Source organism: Benincasa hispida, chromosome 7 (assembly GCF_027475165.1).
Source record: "Benincasa hispida cultivar pf3 chromosome 7, pf3_genome.v1.1, whole genome shotgun sequence".
NCBI classification, from domain to species: Eukaryota; Viridiplantae; Streptophyta; class Magnoliopsida; order Cucurbitales; family Cucurbitaceae; genus Benincasa; species Benincasa hispida.
In genome coordinates, this window is record NC_143484.1 from 46,061,293 (window position 1) to 46,081,138 (window position 19,846).

Consider the following 19,846-nt stretch of genomic DNA (forward strand, 5'->3'; position numbering starts at 1 on the left):
GGATTTGCCAACTTCCCCCGAACCTAAAAACCCTAAAACAAGTCTAAAGTAGGTTCGGACATCAAAGTCCTAATAGGATAAGGAGACCAAACCCTATAAAGGTACCAAGGGCCTTAGAGAAACCAAGTAAGTCCTCACCGTTTATTGAATTATTGAAGCTATAAGCTCTGGATTTTCTTCTAATTTAAGCATTGAAGCACATGTGGCACCTACCACATTTGTGTGAAGATAATTCCTTTTGTGCTTTTATTTTGCAGGACCGTTTTCTTTTTCGTTAAATAAATTGATTGTTGTTGTCCCCTTTGAGATCATGAGCTAAGTCTTGATAAATTTTTGGCATCAACAGAGTGTATTACTTTTCCTTTCGAAAATTTAATATTAAGATAAGATTGTTTATAACTTTTATTTTTATAGATAACGTTTCGCTTATAAACAATCACATTAAACTAAAAACAAAATCCTAGTTAACAAAATTACCAAGATGAAAAGATTCCCAACTCACATCAAATATATATATTGCCAATAATACAAATATTACTACAAAACCCAAGAACTCAAACATCATAAATATAGGAGAGGGAGAGAGATATGAAAAGACAAAAAAGCCCCTCCCAATACCCCTTTTTCCCTCAATTATTCTCTTGGGATTTGGTTGGGTTTGATGGGGGTTTTTCAGGGGTAGGCATGGAAATGAAAATTGAATTATTATTATTATTATTATTATTATTAATATTTAGTTGAGAAGAAGGCTTGATAGCTTCTGGTATTTCATCATCATCATCAGCAGTTTTAATCTCCAAATTCTCTTTGTGCTTTCCCCAAAGTACTGAATATAGCCCAAATACTATCAAGATGGATCCAATTATTCTGTCACATCACAATTCAAACAATAATTTAATTAATGGGACTTTAAAGAAAACAATAATTTAATTAATCCTAAAATAGCATTTTGATATTTCTACTTTTAAATTTATTCAATTTTAATCTCTGTATTTTTCTTTTTTCGATTTTAATATATGCATGTACTTTCAATAAATTTTAAATTTAGTATATCAAAATTAATTATGATTCGAATTAGTTAGATAATAACAATAATTCTTATGAATATGTTTTCAAAATCTATGGTAAAAATGTTAATAAAATATAAAAACTTTTTTTTAATAAAAAAAAGCAACGGTGACAATAAAAGATTAAAATTAGACAATTAAAAATACATAAATAACATTAATAAAAACTTTTAAAGTATAACATCTAATTAATGGGGGAATTGATGATGTCTTACATATGCTTCAAAAGTACTTTTTTGGTACTTTTTTTTTCCTTCTCATAATATATTCCTAGTAGAGATTTTTATTCCAAAGAATGTGAAAGGTATAATAATGGATTTTATATAATGTATTTTTCTAAAAAAAAAAAGAAGAAAAGAAAATAATAATAATTTATATAGTGTTTTTGCCGTGTGAATATTCTCTAGTGGGTTGACGTATCATGCTAATTACGTTACTTATTCTCCTCATTAGGTATTTTAAAAATTAAAATTATTTTGATTTCTATATTTTAGATTTTATTTCATTTTAATTAATATATTTTTAAATATCTAATTTTCATTTTTATACTTTTAGTAAAGTTCATATATTTAATTTATTGTTATACTCCAAAAAAATTTAGTCTCTATTACAATTTCCTTTACTAATTGAGCACATAATATTTCTTCTTGGAATAAAATTATTATTATTATTATTTAATTAATTTTCATAAAAAATAACTTTAAGTAATTAAATTTAAGATATGTTGGGAGTATAAGATTAAAATTTGAAAATTAAAAGAATGAGACATTATTTTAATTCAAACAATTATTAAAAATATTTTCAATTATAGCAAAATTTTATAATCTATTAATCATAGACACTGATAGTCACCTATTAGTATCTATCAATGATACATGATAGTAGTTTATCAGTGTCTATCACTAATGGATAATAATATTTTACTATATTTTAAAATATTTTGATTCATTTTTCTATATTTGAAAACAACTCTTAAAAGAAAGTAAGAAATTGTTTTAAATGACAAAACACTAGAAATATTTTCAAATATAGCAAAAGAAACTTCGTGGTTGAGGAAATTTTTGCTTTTAAACTATATTTATAAATAAATCGGTCAATTTGCTATATATAAAAATAACCCAATCTAAAATAGAAAGAAATGTACAGAAATTCAAAATGATATTTTAAAAAAAAAAAATGGTACACAATAAATTTGAGAGAGTTTTAAATTTTGCATCATAATTTTTTAATTAACTAGGAAGACATTTTTTTTCAATATTTTTATGATATTTTGGCTAATGTTAAGTAAGTACATCTGATTTTTCTTAGGATATTAATTACTAAAAACATAATCCTAAATACACTAAAAAAAGGGATATTATAATGAAAATTTGATGAAAAAAATAATTTACCTCCAAGAAAAATCTTTCAGCCAAGATGAAAGAGCCCATAATAGCTACAATTATCATCATCAAAGGGCTAAATGCAGTTGCAAATACAGGTCCTCTCTTTTTCATCACTAGCCCTTGTACATAGTATGAAATACTTGATGTCACAATTCCCTATAAAAAAAAAAAGAGACATGTTAATATATCTATGGATATCGATGTTTTGTCGATATATTCGTAAAATTGATATATCGATATCAACATCATATCATTATGAAGATAAATACCAGTCAGGTTCGTTTATCGTAACGAGAGAGAGAAAGAGATTTACAGCATAGGCAGCAGCAAGAAGATTCATATCCCAACCAATTCTCCAAACAGAAGCTTTGTGCTCAGCTACTAAAGTAACAGCTATGGCTTGCAAAGTCCCAAGAAAACACACGAGTGTAGTGAGAGTGAATTGATGGTTCTTGTATGTCTTCAATGCTTGATTCTGCGTATTTAGAAGTGATTTTGAAATAGTTAAAATCGCATTTTTATATACGTTGAAGTGATTACAACTTAACAAACCAAAACAAGACCCGGGTTTTTTCGGGCGGAGTCTCGACGTACCTGCAAAACAAAGAGAGAAGCCCAAGCAAGAGTAGCAATGATGAGGAAAATGGAGCCTTTGAACCAATCTTTGTTGTTGGAAGTTTCATTAGAATTGGTGAGATGATGAGAATGTTTAGACCAAGGCATTTGAAGAAGTGAACCTTTTTTGTATAAAGTCATCAACATTGCTCCAGCCACTGACACTAAAGTTCCCAAAAACTTTTGCTTGGCATCTCAATTTCTTCATCTCCAATTTTTCCATCCTTTTGAATATTTTTCATTTTCCCACCAAACAAAAAAAAAAAAAATAGATTATTTAGTTTTTTTTTTTTTTTTTTTTGGAAATTGGGATATATATATATATATATATATATGTATATATTATTTAAGTACCTAAATATCACAGCCATCACAAATGTCATTGCAGGCAGCATGTTGCTCATGGCACAAGAGAAAGTTGGTGAAGTATATTTTAGCCCAGCATAGTAGAAATTTTGATCGATAACCGGGCTGCGAAAAAACGAAAAAGAATGGTAAGTATAGTCTTGTCTCAGTATCTGTTTGATAACCGTTTTAGTTTTTGGATTTGTTTTAACTCTTTAGGCAAATTTTAAAACAAATATAAAAAAAGTTTTTGAACACTTTTTCTTTGTATTTGTACAAGATTCTAGGAATCAAACTATCCTAGAGAATAACCTTTATGAGGATATATTGGAGTAAATAAAAATTTACTCACCCGAGCAAAGCCAACACAAATATTTGTATAAAAACTTTGAGTGTTATCCTTGGCTGTTCTCTCCTGTAAGCAAAGGAAAAATTTGGATCAAAATGAACATAATTCAATTCGTATCAAGCATATAATTAAAAAAAAAATGTTATTATAATATTACGCTAATTAACCAATCATTTCTTTTAACATGTTTCAGTAGTATAAAAAATGAAGTTTTAAGACTAATGAATATCAATTAACATTATTAACATAACATTCACTAGCTCCATAATTTTGAGTTTTTCTTTTTCTTTCTGAAGATAGAAAAGCTTCGATACGGTCGGGAAGTTACCGTTCGAAGAAGAGAACGAAGGGGACGATAGAAGCGGTAGCGAAAGCATGTCGATAAACGACGAGGACGTAATGACTCATCCCTCTACTAAGAGAGACTTTAGAGATGATATTCATGCCAGCATATCCAAATTGTAAGGATATCATTGCAAAATAAGGTTTTGAATTCTCAAGAAAGCTATTGCAGCAGTTCAAGCTAAGCTTTCCCATTTTCCTGGGAAAATATATGAAGAAAAATTTGAAATAATTTTCTAGGAAAGTAGAGAGAGAAAGAGAAAGAGGAGAGAGAGGAAGTGCTTTGTGATTTTTTCCTACTGAAAAAGTGGGAAGGCTCAACTCATATTTATACAGCTCTTGAGGGAATCTCTGTTCAATCTTTTTCTTTATGTCATGAATGGTATGATTTCTCAATTATTTTGAAAAAAACTTTATTGCCTTTACTTCTTTGTACTTTAAATTTTAATTTAGTCTCTGTACTTTATAATTTATAATAATTTAATCTTTATAATTAATATTTATGGAGACCTCTTCCCCATGTCATGGATCATTTTTTTTTTATAAACAATAAAAACTAAATCGTTATATTATAAAAGTTGACACTTATTTTAAAAATAATTTTCATGATAGAAACTGAATTGTTACAAACTTCGACATATGGAGACTAACTTATTATTTTTTAAGACTTAGGTACTAAATTGTCAAAAATTTGAAAATACAGGAATTAAATAATTACTTACTAAAATTAAAAAACTAAATTGTTACTTTTATAAAGTTTAGAGGGTTAAAAAATCTTTTTAAACCCTAATTTATACATGATAAAATTTTTGTTTTTATGATTTTTATTTTTTGAAGTTTACTTTATACATTGAATAATGGATTGTAGGGTGGCAACTTAAATTAGTTTAATAGCTTAGAGGAATAATAAACAATCATTGAAATACTTTGATTAATATTAAAAATTTTGTTTGATGAATTTTCTCTTTTTCTTTTCTAAATTATTTATTCAAAAATTAAATCTTTTGATTTACAATTTCTTCCCATTGTTTTTATAGGTTTGAAATGAGATATTTACAAGGAGTTTAATATTTTGAGATCAGCTTTCTTCTTTAAGGTGAAATTTCTTAAAATTACTTTTTGCAAATAAAGTATTATTAGAAATTTTAGAAGCATTTTAATTTTGAGCATATAAATCAAATATACCATGAAAATTTGAAGATTATTAATTTCATTTGTTAATAGGAAGTTTTTATTATTACTAATACCATAATCAAACTAAGTCAACATATGTGAATGTATAAGAAAAATTATTTATTTATTTATTTATTTTTATTTTTGCCAACAAGAACATAGCTCAACTAACATAGTACTTGTACTAAGGTTCGATTCTCCCACCCACACTTTAATTACAATACCTTTAAAAAAAAATTAGTTTTTTCTTTCAAATTCTTTGTTTAATAAATATTTTCATTACTCGAGTTTTTTTTTTTTAAAAATATCCTAACTCTTAAATCAACAATTGACTCAAAAGATTAAGCTGATGGATGAATTTGATATCATATCATCTAATACCTATATATATATATATATATATATAATATATATATATATATATATATATATATATATATATAACCCCTTATAAAAACAAGATTTTAGAGAATTTTTCTCTTTAGATCTTTCATCTCTTTAATTTGTTCTTATTCTTTAATATAATGATGAGATATATAAGAGTTATTTAGTATGTGGAAAATAAGAAAGGATAAAATATATATATATATTTTTTAGTTTTGAAAAGTGGAAGAAAGCCTGTAGAAAAATATTGTTGAGAAAGTAAAAGGTGAAGGGAATGAAAAAAAGTTGGTTACAATGAATATAATGTTGGGAATATGGGCAATATGTAGTGAATGAAAGAGAGAGATTATTAATTTTTTAAAAAAATTCTATATATTTATTCATATTCTCACCTAAATCCTCTATATAGTGGATACTAATTCATCTCCCTCTTTCTTAGATTCTCATCCTATTTGGCTTTGATAATTTATTTGGATCTTCCCCTAACCAATTTTATTCTACAACTTCTCCTCTTACAAAATGTGTATTCCATGAGGCCCTCAGAAAAAATATCTATTGGATTACATTTAATATAATCTATATGTACGTCTTTAATAACTAGGAAACATCAATTCGACATATTATTCTCTCCGCTTCTGATAGAGAAAAACTACTTGACACATTGTGGTGACCTCGACCACCAAATACAACTTTTTCTTATATTTTGGTTGTTAATATACTAACTAAATGAAACTAGATGCCAAAATGAGCATATCTCATCTCACATGTAAGAAGTACTATCAACCTCCAGGTCAAATGTTCGATTCCCCTTCTCCAGTTTGGAATGCATTGAGTCTATTATCTAGAGCTTTCAATGACCAAGTACAAGGGTCTCGCTGTTTTCGTATTTGGCATATTTACGTTATTTACGTTTTTTACCTTAGGATTAGAGAAGTGCATTATATAAATTCTCTTACCTACTTTAGAGGGGCATCTGTTCTATAATTCTCAATAATTCTCTCTAATAAAACAGTTCTACCTTTGCCTCGTAGATGTAGTTAGTAAACCACATAAATTTGTGTGTTGATTATTTACTGTTTATGCTTTTTATTATCTTTTTTGTCGACTTCATAACATCAACTATAAATAATCCATAGCTAATTAACCTAATTTGCGCTAAATTTTAGGTCAATGTCTGATATGTATAACTATTTGGTTTTTTGTTATTGAATCTTGAAATTTTTAAGCTACATTGTTTTTCCATGAATAAGTTTTTTTTTCTTTATTATTTAATTTTTATAAATGTTTTCAAAATTCAAGTTAAATTTTGAAAAATTTAATTTACACATCGTTTGATAACCATTTAACTTTTTAGTGTTGGATTTGAAGATTGTGTTTATTTTCGCAAAAAAATCTTTTAAAGTGCTTTGCATTTTTGATAAGTAATATGATCATGTACATTTGAATTTTTAGTCAAATTCTAAAATAATAAAATAAAAATTAGAAAATATTAGTTTTAGTTTTCAAAACTAACATATGTGAAAGTCATATGGTTTAAAAGCTTTTATGTTTCATAAATAAAAAACAAAACAGTTATCAAACAAAGTCTTAAAAGATAGTTTTTAAAACGTTATTTTTGCTTTTTAAAACATAATTAAGAATTCAAATGTTCTTCTAATGAAAATCAACAGCAAAAAAATAATTGAAACCAACATAAATTAAAAAAATAGAAATTAAAAAAAAAAACAAAATCCCGGGACAAGGGTTAGTTATTTGATGTAAAATCTTCGTAGCTTTATTAAAAATCAGGTTCAAAAGCATACTTATTTAACCAAAAAAAAAAAAAAACAAAAGAATTTTGTTTTTAATTTTTTTTTTAAAAACTTTGTTTGTAGGGCATATAATATATTTTTTGTCATTATAATTTGGTTTTATATATAGGATTTAAAATTATGGTGGTTATCAAATATAGTAAAATGAACTAAAATATTTACAAATATAGCAAAATGTCAAGGTCTATAACGGATAGATATTGATATACTACTATCACCTATCACTAATAGACATTTATTGATATTGATAGATGTTTATTAGTGTCTTTCACTAATAGACGGTGAATTTTACTATATTTATAAATATTTTTAAGTATTTTTTGTATTTTAAAAAAATTTCCCTTGAAATTACCTTTTAAACAAAATTAAACAAATTAACAATTACATGACGTAATACTTGTAATATCTTTTTTTTATTAGCAGTCAAATTTCTCTGCTCAGTAACTAAAATTTGGCCCTACTTTGAGTAAAACCATTAATATTTTTCCCACTATCTTGTGAGACATTATACAAATTTTGAATATATTCCTTTAGAATTCTATTAGTCTAAATTATGTTAGATTGAAGACATTGAATTTTGTTTCAAATCAAAAACCATGATGTGGGATTGAAGTATTCCTTGTCTAGAATTTGGAAAAGAAAGTTTCTAATATATACAAATTTAATTGTTATTGTTATTTTAGATTTTTTTTTTTTAAAAAAATAATGTTATTTTAGTATATATTGACAAAAGTAGGGTAGGATTGAAAGTATTGTCAAAAATAGGTTTTTAAATCATATACCCGATATACGATTACAACTTAATCGTGTACCTGGTACACGATTAACCCTAAATCATGTACCCAGTACACGATTTCTTGTTGATCTGACATGCGCAGTCTATCGTGGCCGTCCTACAACGTTGACTGAGGTAATCGTGTACTCGATTACCTTAAGTCGTGTACCGGGTACACAACTCCCTTCTCCATTAAACACCGCGAGCCTTCTTCTTCCTCCATCTGAAAGCCTTTTGCCTCCTCTTTTCTTCCGTATCCCCCGTCCGAAAATCTCCTCTGTTCGTCCATCCGAAAGAATTGTCTGAAAATCTCCTACCTTAAGTCGTGTGCTTCCATTTAACCGTCCGTCCAACCATTCACCTGAAAACTTCTCCTCTCTTTGATTGTAGTAAAAAAAATTTCTTATGTTGTTTTTGAATATATAATCTTCATATATATATATATATATTATGGTACTTATATTGTTTGCATTTGGGCTGAACTTAATATATAGTTTATGGATCCATGATTTATTTGTGGGGTTAAATCTAGAAATATATGTATACGGTTGTCTGTTTGTTGGGTTGATTTTGTCTAATGTAGTTTATGAACTTAGAAATTAGATTTTGGTTGGGTTGATTTTGTTGGGCTACTTTTCTGATTTTGTCTAATGTAGTTTATGAACCTGGAAATGATGGAGATAGTGACATTGACGTTGAAATTGATGAATTATTTGGAAACGACAGTAGTGGGGAACATGATCTTAAGTTGGTACCGTCAGATATGTTCAACCAAATAAATTGGAAAATTACAAATTCAACGTGTGAACTAGGGTCTACTTTGGAGGAAAGAAATATAGGTGTAGATAACTGTAGTTTAATACAAAAATGAATGTTGTTTAATACCAAAGAATATTTATAGCTTGCTATAAAAAAATTATGTGCGACAGAACACTACGAAATTATTGTAGTGGAATCAAATCAAGATCTTTGGTATGTCAGATGTAAATCATGAAGTGATGGTTGTGCTTGGTGGTTATGGGCATGTCGATGTACAACTCATGGGATGTTTGAAATCACCAAACTTTGAGGGGAACACTCATGTTTGTTTTCAGAATTGACACAGGATTATTCACAGCTTGATTTAAATTTTATGAGTATTGAAATCCAAAATTTGGTTAGAACTGATCCTGGGGTACCTGTGGCCCTACTCCAAGAAGCAATTAAAAAACAATATGGCTATAATGTTAATTATAGATGGGTGTGGCAAGCCAAGAGAAAAGCGTTGATTGCGTGATTAGGAGAAATCATATTCAGAGCTTCTGTATTGGTTGAGTGCTCTTGTTCATTACAATCCAGGAACACGAACAGATTGGTTTTTCCTTCCCTCTGATGTGCCAGGTACGACTATTTTTGGTCTAGTTTTTTGGTCCTTTGGTAAGGGTTCAAACATTATAGGCCATTAGTCCAGATCGATGAAACTTATTTCTATGGAAAGTATAAGGGAAAATTATTGACCGCTTTATCTATTGATGCAATCAGACATATATTTCCCCTTGCTTTTGCTATTGTTGAAGGTGAAAATTCGTCCAGTTGTCATGGTTTTTGTGGGCATTGCGTGAATATGTTACCCAAAGAGAGGGTATTTACTTGATTTCTGATAGACATAAGGGCATTCTTGCTGCAATTAATAATGAGAAAATTGGTTGGAGTGAATCTAGAGCGTACCATCGATATTGTCTTCGCCATTTTGCCAGTAATTTCAATACGAAAAACAAATCAAAGCAAATAAAAAATTTGGTGTTTAAGGTAGGAAATCAACACCAAAGGCGCAAGTTCATTCGGTGCATGAAAGAATTGAAACAATTACACCCTGAATGTCTTGAATATTTTTCAGACATTGACTTAGAAAAATGGACTCAATCACCCGACGGTGGGTACCGCTATAGGTGGATGACAAGCAATGCAGCTGAATGCATGAATGGTATTTTCAAAGGTGCTAGAATGTTGCCAATTACTTCTTTGGTTAGGCTAACATTCTATTGCACAATACTGTATTTTGAACGCCGGAGACAAGAAATCAGTGAAGCACTCGATCGTGGGGACATGTATACAGAATATGTCCTAAAAAAACTTAAGAGGTGGGAAAAACGAGCATATGCACATATGGTGACATCTATTGACAGGGAAAGTCAAACTTTTGAAGTATAAACTGGCATAAGTATGATTTTTCCCTATAAAGGACAACAAACCCAAGTTTTGAGCTTGAAAGAAGGAACATGTTCTTGCAATAAGTGGCAGTCATTCAAGATTCCATGCTCTTATGTAATTGTAGTTTGTAATTACATGCGTATGACATACATACCACTTATTGATGAATGCTACAAATTGTCCAATTTCAAGCGATGTTATGAAGACCGCTTCCATCCAATACAACATCCAGATTATTGGCCAGAATTATCATAACTTACTAAGAGAACAGGGTCGGCCAAAAAGTACGCACATTCATAATGAAATGGATTGGCGAGAGGCAAGCCAAAAAGTGCGATGTACAATTTACAAGAGAGAATGACATAACAGACACACTTGTCCACAACATACATTAGGTGCTTCATCTTTGGGTCATTAGGTGTATCATTTTTTTACTTGTATTTTTTATGTAATTGTATATTTTATGTACTTATATTTTTCATGTATTTGTATCTTTTATGTACTTATACTTTTTATGTAATTGTTTCATTTTATGTAATTGTAATTTTTATGTAATGAATTTATTTTATATAATTGTGGACCCATTCCTAAAGTATTAATATTGTTGTACATCTCCAATTAAAAAAAAAATAATTAGTCAATCTATTTTTTTAAAAAAGAAAAAAATCGTGGACCGGGTCCACGAATATGGCAACCATGGACTTGGTCCATGAGTTTTCCTGCAACCGATCAATCAGTCAGCCGACGTGGTGCTGACTGGATTAAACCGTACTCATGTACCCGTACACGAGTTTACCACATAGAAATCGTGTACCCCCATACACGATTTTACTACTTTAATTTTGTCAATAGTTTCAGTAAACACCTATTTTTAAAAATACTTTCAATCCTACCCTATTTTTGTCAATATATATTAAAATAACATTATTTTAAAAAAAATATTATTTTAATTATATAACTCTGCTGCGTGGTCACATCACTCATCATCAATTTGAGCATAGTTCAATTAGTTAATGTCCAATTTGGAAACTATTTGGTTTTTTTATTTTTTTTTGTTTTTGAAAATTAAATCTATTTCCTACCTAATTCTTACAACATTTTGCATCTTTGTTAAGTTTAATGATCCAGTTATTAGCCAAATTCTAAAAACATAAGGTTTTTAAAAGCTACTTTTTCTCAGTATCGTTTGGTAATCATTTAGTTTTTGTTTTCTGTTTTTAAAAATTAAGCTTATAAACACTACTCCACCTTTAAATTTCCTCATTTGTTATCTATTTTTTTACCAATGGTTTAAAAAATCAAGCCAAAATTTGAAAATTAAAAAAAGTATCCTTTAAAAACTTGTTTTTGTTTTTGGAATTTGGCTAAGAAGCCAACCATTATACTTAAGAAAGATACAAATTATTGCAAAAAAATAGTTGTTATTCCAGGTGAAGATTGTTGTACCGTGGATAAACTCATTGCCTTGAAAGCAAGAACGACGTGACCTCGGTGCTATATCGAAAGAAGTCGTTTGCTCCCAAGGTTCACATAACACCCAAACTTTGACGTGCACTCATAAGAGAATTGATTGGAATCAATCGAAAAATTAGCTCAGAAACGTTAATGGTAGCTGAAAACAAAGAAGATCAGAAAATCTGAAAAGCTAGGTTTTTCTGTATCTCCCAAGCTGCTAAAAAACTTTTTTTAAGAAGAAGAAAAAAAACTTGTTTAGATCACCATTAAGAATGTTCAATGGTAATAAAAATGTTCAATGGTAATAAATCAATAATATTTTTAATAAAAATCAAAATGATAGGTAGTAAAAAAAACCCAAACCCACACGTCCGACTGGAAGGACAATGATGCACATTTAGTGAAAGGGTTATACTTCCACCACAAGCACACATTAGAAGCTCCCTCGCAAACATTTATATATATACCCACTTTCCAAATCTAAGTTTTTCAATGTGGGACAACTTCTACCTCTTTTCTCTCAAAACTACTTTTTTCTTTTGCTATGGGCTAAAAGCCCAAAGTCATTCCCAACAACCCCCCCACAAATAACTGGTATAGCAAACAAAGTAAAACAACAAAAATATTTTTGAAAACCAGTTTCTAAGCTAAGCAAGAAGAACAAATATAAACATCAGATTTTATGATTTGAATTGATGCATGGTGAAGTAGGGCAACGACCTTATTTGAGAGAGTGAGTTTACCTCTTGAGCTTTCTCTAACTATGGTTAAGATCCCCATAACATGTTTTTATTCCTTAAATTTTCCTTGATTCTGTGATATAAAGTGCACTATTTAAGGCCATAAATGTAAACCTTAAGTCACCGTGGAAGCTCTAGAAAGAGACCCTTAAACTCTTTTATAGAAGGTGACCACACCTTCACATTCACGTTTATTGCTTCATTAAATCTATCACAATAGACCACTCAAAACTGAGCTATGAAGACTTCACATCTAGTCCATACTTGGACCAAATTTCATTAAGTCTATCAAAAGACAAACCACTAAAAACTGAGATATGAAGATTTTTGCAACTATCCATCAAGTCTGTACGAGAATCACCCAAAGAAAGGGTTATGAGTCTTTAAGGTTTTAGTTATCTCCATCAAGTTCGTATTAGAACCACCAAAGAAAAGGCTATTGAGTTTTTATGAGTTTGAGACCTATGCACAATGAAGATTCTTGAATTATTCTCCTTGTTAGGCTTTTGGTTAGAGGATCTGCTATGTTCTTCTCTGACCTCACAAACTCCAAGGAGATAATTCCTTCGTTCAACAATTATTCTCCTTGCTCCAAGTCTGAGTCATAGTGTAAAGAAACTAGTACTGATGCCCTTCACAATAGTACATCTCTCAATAGGCTTCTAAGCCATTCGACCTCTTATCTTGCTAATTTTAGAGCAATAAACTCTAATTCCATGGTGGACCTAGCTATACAAGTCTGTTTTGCAGACTTCCGTGATATGGCTCCCCCTCCTAGTAAGAACACATATCCACTAGTGGAGCTTACTTCGTCATTGTCTGTTACCTAGTTTGTGTCACAATGCCCTTTTTATACAACATGAAATTTATTAAAATGAAAAAAATAATAATATATTGTGCTCTTAAGGTACTTTAACAGACGATGAAGTGCAATCTAGTGATCTTTATTAGGATTATCCGTATATCTACTCAATCTACTCACAACATATTCGATATTAGGTCTAATGTAGTTCACTAAAAACATAACACTTTTTATAATCTTTGCATATTCAGATTGAGAAATACTATCTCCTTTATTTTTCTTAAGGCTCATACTAGCATCATAAGATGTTCTTACAGGAGTGTCATTAAAGCTAGCAAATCTCTTTAAAAAAATTTCTATATCGTGTGATTGACACAAGGAGAATCTATTCTCAGTTTTTTTTCTTATCTTAACATCAAGTATTACGTTAGCTTCTTCTAAATCTTTCATTTCAAAATGTGACGATGGCAGCAACTTGGTATTATTGATTACATCTAAGCTTGTTCCAAAGATAAACATATCATTAATGTACAAACATATAATCACACACTCTGCTCCAAACAATTTTGAGCAAACACAAGTATCAGAAGAATTCACTTTGAAATCGTTGTTTACTATAGTATTGTCAAATTTTTCATACCATTGTTTGGGAGCTTGTTTAAGAGCATAATGAGATTATTTAAACTTGCATACTTTATTTTCTTGACCAGCAACTGTAAAGCCTTCAAGTTGTACCATATAGATTTCTTCTTATAGGTCATCATTAAGAAAGATTGTTTTTACATCCATTTGATGTATATGAAGACCATGAATGTCAGCTAGAGCAATTAAGGCTCTAACGGTAGCTATTTTAGTAATAGGAGATACGTGTCAAATACTTTGTTTTTTAGTATACCCTACTACTACTAACCTAGCCTTATACCTTTCAATTGAGCCATCAAGTTTAATTTTATTTTTAAAAATCCATTTGCATCTAATTGCTTTAGGAAGATCTACCAAATCTCAAGTTTAGTTCATGGTTAGTGTATCTAATTCACTCTTAATTGCTTCATTTCACAAGCTAGAATTTACAGAACTTAAGGCCTTTTGGTAGGTTTTAGGATCCTCATCTATTAGGTACAAGCATGCAAATTGATTATCTATTTCATATGGCATTTCTATTAAGAAGGTAGTTAAGCAATCAGGACCAAAATTCTTTTTAATTCTGTCTTTTACTTCTTCTAGGTTCAATTTCATGCATGTTATCAGAACTTTTCCTAAGTTCAATTTCATGCATATTATCAGAAGAAGAAGGTAAAAATACAGATATTTCGTCAATATTAGATATTTTAACAGATTTATTATCTACCTTGATCATGGGAAGTATATGCTAAAGTTTTCATTGATATATATTTCATACACATAAATCTATATGCAACTCTATTATGAGCATAACTAATGAAAACAAAGTCAAATGTTTTAGATCCTACCGTAGGTTTCTTGAATGCAGGATAATTACCTTAACCAAGCACCCCCACACTTTCAAGTAGTTGAGATTTGGTGTGTAACCTCTCCATAGTTTGTATGGCGTTTTATCCAGCTTCTTTTGAAGAACCCTGTTAAGAATGAAATAAGCAGAGAGTGTAGCTTCTCCCCACATATAGTTAGATATTACATAACTTAAAAACATAACATTCATCATTTCTTTAATTGTTCTATTTTTACATTTAACTATACCATTTTGTTGTGGTGAATAAGGTGCAGTCAATTCCTGAATAATATCATTTGATTCACGTAATTCTTTAAGAGATTTATCACTATATTCACCACCTCTATCTGACCTTAACATTTTAATCTTTTTGTCTAATTGATTCTCTATTTTTGCTTTATATTTCAAAACATACTGCCAACTTAAGTTTTGTTTTTAAAAGATGACTTTTAGTATATCTAGAAAAATCATCAATAAAGGATATATAATAATTTTTACTGCCTCTATTTGTAGTGTTTTTAAGATCAGTCAAATCAAAATGAATTAATTCAAATAATTCTGTGCTCCTGGTAGTGACAAATTTAAAAGGTTTTTTTTTTTTAGTGAATTTTTCTTCTACACATTTAGAACATTTACCATTTCCATGTGATTTAGATGCACTGATAAGATTTAATGCTTTGAGTTTTTTGATTGATGCAACATTCACATGACCTAATCTACCATGCTATGAAGCAATCGATTCAACGATATAAACATAACTAAAAGCAATTTCGTTCATCTCAGAAGCAACATTAATGATATTTAAAACAAAATGGCCATCAACTTGTAGGGATAAAAGCCCTCGTGCAATCGAATTAATCAGGAGCTTTTCTTTAAATTAATTTAAAAATCGTAAAATACCAGTACACTGGAAAAACCAGAATATATCATAGAGACTTAAAAAATTTAATCCACTATAAAATTTCTAGGTTAAACATGTAATAGAAATAATCCTATAGAGAAAAGGAAATAGTGAAGGACTGTGAGATCTAATGCGAAAGCGGAGATTGTTCCCAATTTTGAAAATCACAGAATTAAAATATAGAGAACATAAATTATGCATATCTCAGAGAATATTTTACAGCATGGTATAAACAAGAAGAAGAGTTTAGGGTTCAATCATACTTACCTTTGAAGAACAAATTAATCTTCACAAATTCCCTTCCAATTGGTCACAAACAAACTTTAAAACTTGACCACCCAAAAAACTGAAACAAACAACAAACCATTATTTATTTGGACACCACTAAGAGAGGAAATGAATTTTGCAGAAGAAATTTGCGTTGGGAGAAGACACTCTGTAATCTTCTGTTAAGAAGATGAATAATATTCAAAATGTACAACTCCCACTTCCATGTTTTGAGTGAGGAGAGAGAACAGGGGGGAACTCCCTCCTAAATTAAATTTTAAAAAATAATTTAATTAAATTTTAATTATATATATATATATATATATATATATTTGATAACCAACTTATCATATAATATATATTAAACTATATGTTACATCAAATATAACACATAACCTATAGTTTTTATATTGTATCAAATACAATATAACCCGTAGTTTGAATTCTCTCAATCAATCATGTTATTTAATATAAATCAAATTTATATTAAATTTGATTATATGAATCCAATCCATATAATTAGTATTTGAATCATATTCAAAAAATTAATTCCTCTCAAAATAAACTTTATACTATAATGTATCAAATTCATTATATTAATTATATCACATATAATTAATTTAAATTAAATATCATATATAATCAATCCCTCAATTAATTTGAACAATTTAAATTAATCCAAAATTAATTCTCAATAATCCCTGTTGAGCTATAGAGTGGGCCTTATGGACCTGTAGATTGAAGCTCCAATTACACTTGAATAATTAATTAAATTACTCAATATTCATTAACTGATGTTCACTCCACTAAAGATCGAAAATTGCACTTTTTGCACTACAGATATATTTCTGTAACCATTGGATATAACCAATCAATAGTGCGATGACCCTTCACAAATTACTCATAAGTACAACTAGGCCAAAATTACCATTTTCCCCTGTAGTTACATCTAAGTCCTTAAGTACCACTAATCCCTTTAATGAACAATAAGTGATAATCCAACTATGACCAAACTCCTCGTAGGCCAAGAGAGGGTGTGGCGCGACATTGTTCAAGTCCTAGAATCAGGGAGGAATCTATCTACTTACATCGACATTAGGGAAGAAGCGAATTTCGTCTGGTGTAGCTGTGTTCCCAAATCCCCAATTAAACGAATCCCCAAAATGGTAAACTTATTGAGTTGGCAATCTGGCCACTCTCACCCATACAAATCAAATGATTGCCTTCATAGGCAGAGAAGTTCACAACTCACTTAGGATTCAAGTTATGTAATCTATGGTCATATTGGTGAAATGTAAGTCTTTATTATTAATGGCATTATATAATGAGACTAATTATTTCGTGGTCCGGTCTTATACAAACCCTTTTGTATAGAATACCCCCGTTCACATATCTCTACACGAATGATCAGGATCAGATCATTTGTAGGACTTTACAACAATTGTAACATCTACAAAGTGGGTCGTATTCGTAGTGTCACCAGGATAAGGTACCCAAGCTTATCCATCTACTACAGACCATTTAGGTTATCACTTAAACATGATCCACTTGTATGTCTCTACATACATGTTTAAGTTACAGAAGATAACCTTAGATGTTAGTTTATTGGTTTTGTGAGTTAATGCTACTAAATGTCAAATAAAATACCTCAAATTTTATTAAATAAATGAATCATTTGTACATTACAATTACAAACTATAGGACCCACGAGATTTAGGGCATCAACCTCAACAATCTCCCACTTGTCCTAAAGCCATGGGGTGTACATCATAAAAGTCGTAGGGGCTTTTTGGGGTGCTGAGTTGAGATAAGATGTCTGGAGTTTATATATCTGTAGAGTTTATATGTCTGTGTTTGGGGTGCAAAGTTATTTAGTCTAAGTTCATATGTCTGTGTTTGGGGTGCAGAGTTGAGTTCATATGTCTGGGTATTTGATGCAGTTTTTTGAACTCTAAATAATATGCTTTTATGATTATTATTTTTGTTTTGAAACTTTTTTATTCAATAATTCAACCCATCTTTGTTTGACTAAAATATGGATTGCAATTTTTTTCTTTTAATTTTTAGAACTTTTCTTTATTTCTTTTTTTTTTTTTTTTTTTTTGGGCAATGAACAACAATTAACCCATTACATTTCTTGTAGAAATATGGTTAAATAAAATGAGAAACTAAAGCGAAATAAAACCTTTCTAGCCAATTTTTCTCAATGAATTTCATTATCATTTTCTTTTTTTTTCTTCTTCTTCCTATTGTTGCTCTATATTTTTACTATATCATGATTTTTTTTTAATTAAACCTCCCTAATCATCGTAATAGCCAATGGAATGTCACCATATTTCTTCAACAGTTTCACTTTCATTTCCTCTAAATTTGGAGGATCATCACAGAAAAAATCTCTATTTTTCACTAATTGCTGGAAAATCCAGGGAAAAAAATTCATTTTATGGTTTTTTTTTGTTACATGTTACATACTTTTCAATTACATACATACTTTTTGTCTAAATATTCTTAACACTCACTTGATATGTGAATTCATTACATGTAAATATTGCACTTAATATAGACAAAATAATATTTCTTTATATAATCAACAACCCTACAACATACTTTAACAGTCATCAATCTTATAGTACTCGAAAGTGGTTGTCGAAGTTGATTATCGAAGATGATTTTTGCTGAAGTTTGTAGACGGAGGTGGTTGTCGGAGTCTAAAGTTGGTCACATAAAGGTGTATTGGAGTTATTTGTTGAAGTTTGTTATCAAAGGTGGTTTTCAAATCCCACAGTTGGTCGGGCGAAAGTGGTCATCGAAGTTGATCATCGAATATGATTTTTGCTGAAGATTGTAGTCAGGGGTGACTATATGAGCCAAAAGTTAGTCACATGAAGGTGGTATTAGAGTTGGTTGTCTGAGTTTTTCGTCGAAGGTGGTTATCGAAGCCTCAAGTTGGTTGTCGGAGTTGCTCGCTTAAAGGTGATCATCGAAGGTGATTTTAAAGGAGTTTGTAGTCGGAGGTGGTTTTTGGAGCCTTGAAGGTGGTTGTCGGAGCCTGTGAAGGTGGTTTTCGGAGTTGGTCATCGGAGTTCGTTGTCGGAGCAAATTGGTCATCTGGAGTTGGTAGCGCGAAGGTGATCGTCGGAGTTGGGTCATCGGAGGTGGTTGTTGGAGTTGGTCACGCAAAGTTTGTCGGAGTTCGGAGTTGGTCATCGGAGGTGGTTGTCGGAGTCTGGATTTCATCGCCGAAATTGTCATCGGAGATGGTTGTCGGAGTTCGAAGTTGGTCGCTGGAGCTGCCATCGGAGGTTGTTATCGGAGTCCAGAGTTGGCCGTCGGAGTGTCATCAGAGGTGGTTGTCGAAGTCTAGAGTTAGTTCTTGGAGTGTGATAGTGGCCGATGGGTGGAGACATTGAAAACATGGGAAGAAGGGAGAGTTGGTAAAATATATCAACTTAACTCTACCAACATTAAAGTTGGTGGACCAAATAATGAGTTGATATATTATACCAACTCAGTTCAACTCATGTTAGTTAGCCAAACATCTCCATACTAATATAAAAGTACACAAAGCAAGAAACTAGCATAAAACGTGCCCAATACAAAATCTCCCATTTGCCTTAGACTAGATGTGACATGTGTTGGGTTTGATGCCCTAAAGTTTCATGTCCTGTAGTTTGTAAACAATATATACAAACATTTGTGATTGTTAATATATGATATTTACTTCACATCTTGTTGTTTTGCTCAGTTATTTGTTTTAATTTGCTTCACCACAAACCA

General features: G+C 30.1%; 1 protein-coding gene across 1 annotated transcript; it reads right to left on the reverse strand.

Moving 5' to 3' along the window:
- Positions 1-490: 490 nt before the first annotated feature.
- On the reverse strand, positions 491-4,395 carry LOC120081743 (WAT1-related protein At5g07050). Its single transcript, XM_090315312.1, is given in 9 exon segments — positions 491-669; positions 672-868; positions 2,458-2,608; positions 2,766-2,927; positions 3,047-3,244; positions 3,246-3,291; positions 3,422-3,538; positions 3,765-3,827; positions 4,090-4,395. Coding segments are annotated over 9 exon segments (1,179 nt in total). The 5' UTR covers positions 4,299-4,395; the 3' UTR covers positions 491-633.
- Positions 4,396-19,846: the final 15,451 nt, after the last annotated feature.